This window comes from Diceros bicornis, chromosome 34, assembly GCF_020826845.1.
Source record: "Diceros bicornis minor isolate mBicDic1 chromosome 34, mDicBic1.mat.cur, whole genome shotgun sequence".
Lineage (NCBI taxonomy): Eukaryota > Metazoa > Chordata > Mammalia > Perissodactyla > Rhinocerotidae > Diceros > Diceros bicornis.
The window spans coordinates 13782964-13786363 of record NC_080773.1 but is presented as its reverse complement, the minus strand read 5'-3'; the positions used below and the strand labels follow the sequence as shown (position 1 = coordinate 13786363).

Here is a 3400-nt window from a genome sequence, read left to right as displayed (position 1 = left end):
TTGAATTTTCTTATGCAGCTATGGTTAAATTTTGAGGCAAATTGCCTAGTTCCTAAAAAATTCTCTTGCTATTTTGATTGATATTAAATTGAATCTACACATTTGAGGAAGTTTCAAATCTTGACAACATGTTGTATCTTCCCATCCAAGTACATGGAATTTAGTTCCACTCATTCAAGGTTTCTTTTATGCTATTTAATTTTTTTACTTTTATATTTCCAGCACATTACTGATCTAGTTTACTCCTAAGATTTTTAAAGTGTTTATGCACAGTACATTTTTACGTTTTGTATATTTGTATAATAGTTGGGCAAGTTACTGTCTTATTACTTCTAAAATATTTCAATTCTTTGAATGTAACACATAAAAACTAATTTTCGAAGAGGAATAACTTTTTCCTGCCACTTTATTGACCAAGTCAGAAAATACTGAATAATTGTGTGCCTGTGGTCATGTTAGTCTTTTGTCCTGGTGAAACAAGATTGCTTCTAATGTCACTGTCATGTTAATCATGTGTATTCTCGGACTATATCTTTGTTGTGCTGTATTATTATTAAGACATACTGCTCAATTCAGTTTAGGTCCTTGATTCAGTAGTTGTATTTGAAAATTGTATTGGCTTATAGAAAGATAATGTTGGACAAACAAAGAGTATTTGGTAGGATCCAGTGCAACATAAGACACTTGAACACCTATTTCTCAGAAAGGCCAAGCTTTCACGTAAAGAAAAACAAACAAAACCCCCAAATTGAGCAAGGATATACAGTTTTAAATAACACAATTAGTGAGATTAATGCACTATTTTTAACTATTAGGTAGAAATAGCTAATATTTCTGCATTCCATGTTAAGAAATCTATTAATGTAAAGGACATATAGAAATAACTTTTGACATGAAAATAACGACTCCGTTTATTTATTCATGTAATAGATATTTATTGACTGCCTACTAGTAACAGATTGTTCTAGACCCTAGATATGGACTGGAAACAAGGTAGACATTCTTATTTTCATGCCTCTCATATTTCTATTGGAGGAATTTGTCTTTCTTCAGTAGAAATAAGTACCATGTTTTAAGTACCATGAGAGATATATTAAGTGATGAGGAGAAGCAGACTTTAGGGGTGGATTTTTATGCATGACCATAGAATAGGGTTCCCACAAGGGAGATTGTAAAGAAAGTACGGTGAGAACCGTATTTCACTTGACTTGAAGAAATTCATGTGTTCCTTCTGTTTCTCCCCAGGTTCTGTGGATCTGAGCAAAATCATCATACCTCAGCCACTGAGGAAATGATTTCTGTTGTCTTGGCAATAGATATGGTCCTCCTTGCTCAGACTGCAATAGGGATTCTCGGGAATGCTTCACTCCTTTGCCAGTATATCTGCTCTCTTTTTAGGAGACAGAGATTGAGACCTTTAGAGCAAATAATTAACCATCTTGCTTTGGCCAATGCTTTGACCCTTCTTTGTGGGGGAATCTCTCGGATGATGGCACCCTATGGGTTGAAATATTTCCTAGATGATGTTGGATGTAAACTTGTCTTTTATTTTCACAGAGTGGCCTGGGGAAATTCCCTCAGCACCACCTGTCTTTTGGGTGGCTTCCAAGCCTTAAGTATTAAACCCACAAACTCTAGATGGGCAGAGCTCAAATTCAAATCCCCAGAGCATATTAATTCTCCATGTATCCTGAGCTGGGTGTTTCATTTGCTGGTAAATATCATTGTTCCTATGAGAGTGACTGAACAAAAGAATAGCAGAAATATCAGTGTGAAATCAGATCTTGGATATTGCTCTCGTCTGTTTATTAACACAATTACAGAATCAATATGTTCAGTTATTTTCTCCTCTGTTGATGTTATTTGTTTGGGACTCATGATGTGGGCCAGTGGATCCATGATATTTTTCCTTCAGAGGCACAAACAGCAGGTCCGATACATTCACAGCACTAGGCGATCCCCTCAAATATCCCCAGAGACCAAAGCCACAAAATCCATCCTGATGCTTGTGAGCACTTTTGTCATATTTTATTCTCTCTCTTCTGCTTTTGAAATGTATGCCTATCTTTTTGACAACCCACAGTTGTGGCTTGTGAACAGCGGTGTGCTTCTATCCTGTTGTTTTCCAACCCTCAGTCCCTTTTTGCTCTTAAAAAGTGACGCCCATGTCTCCAGCCTCTGCTCTTCCTGCTGAGGAAGTTGTAGAACTCACCCAATTCCTGAGAGCGTTGCACAACATTCATTCACCCGTTCATCTCATACTGTGAAGCACCTTCTCTGTACCACTCATGTTGTAGACACAGTGGTAAACAGCAAGGGCATCTGCTCCAGTGAAATCTGTGGGGAATCCAGACATCAAACAAGCAATTACACAAATAGTTATATAATTGCAGTTGCGCAGATTGCTGCAATGAAGAGCTCGGGATAGTATGTTTCAGGATTATAGAAAGCTTCCCTTTATATCTGCGGTTTAGGCTACTCCCTGAATATTTTGGAGGAGTCCACCGGCTACAGTGAGTGTTTTAGGCAAATGGAAAAGCACATTTGAACACCATTTGCAGGAAGAAACATAAAACATACAAAGAACCGAAAGAAATCCCATGTGCCTCGTGAGCCAAGAACAAGAGAATTCGGCATGAGCTGAGGTTATTGAGTTAGGGTGGGGTTACAGTGTGCCAGGTTTTACAGATTAAGTTAAGAATTTGTATGACAAGTCCCAGCAGTAATATCAGGCAATTTAAGAATTTTTTTTTTATCAAGGAGAAGGGGGGCATTTAAAAAATTATACAATTTGCCTAACAACTGTGAGAATGGTTTATTGAATTGATCAAGAGTGAACTTGGGAAAAAGAATTAGGAGGCTTGAAGTAAACCAGGTGAGAGAGGATGATGATTCTGTTACAGATGATGGAAATTAACATGAAGAGGAGCATATGGACTTGAAAAATACTTCCTTAGACAGAAGTATGCACTGAAGTTAGTGATTGTTTCATAAAGGGTTGTTTAAAACTGGTGTGGACAATGACTCTCAATTCTCTTAAGACTTGGTTGTGGTGGTGTTTCTTGATATTGAAAACCCGAGGAAGCTGTAGTTTGGGTGTAAAAGATACTGCACATTCTTTTTAGCACACGGAGTGTGTTACCTCTCTAAGACATCAGCGTCATGCACGTGTCTGGTCATACATCACACACACGTATATATGAGTGGAGCACAGATGGAGGGTTTGCTTCGGAAATAGACATTTGGTTGTCAACAACATATATTGGCAATAGGCGCTTAGGTTGGGTTGAAATAAGACAAGGGGAAATTTGAGAGTGAGGAGAATAGGCGTGAGACCTAGTAACAAGTTAGCTTCATTTAAAGAGCAGATAGAGGAGGGGGATCTACACTTTCTGTTCAT

General features: G+C 37.9%; 1 protein-coding gene across 1 annotated transcript; it reads left to right on the top strand.

Annotated features, from left to right (window-relative positions):
• The first annotated feature begins 1291 nt into the window (after nt 1-1291).
• On the top strand, nt 1292-2194 carry LOC131397851 (vomeronasal type-1 receptor 4-like). The gene has a single exon (XM_058530959.1). The coding sequence runs from the start codon at nt 1292-1294 to the stop codon at nt 2192-2194; it is 903 nt and encodes a 300-aa protein (XP_058386942.1).
• The last annotated feature ends 1206 nt before the right edge of the window (nt 2195-3400 follow it).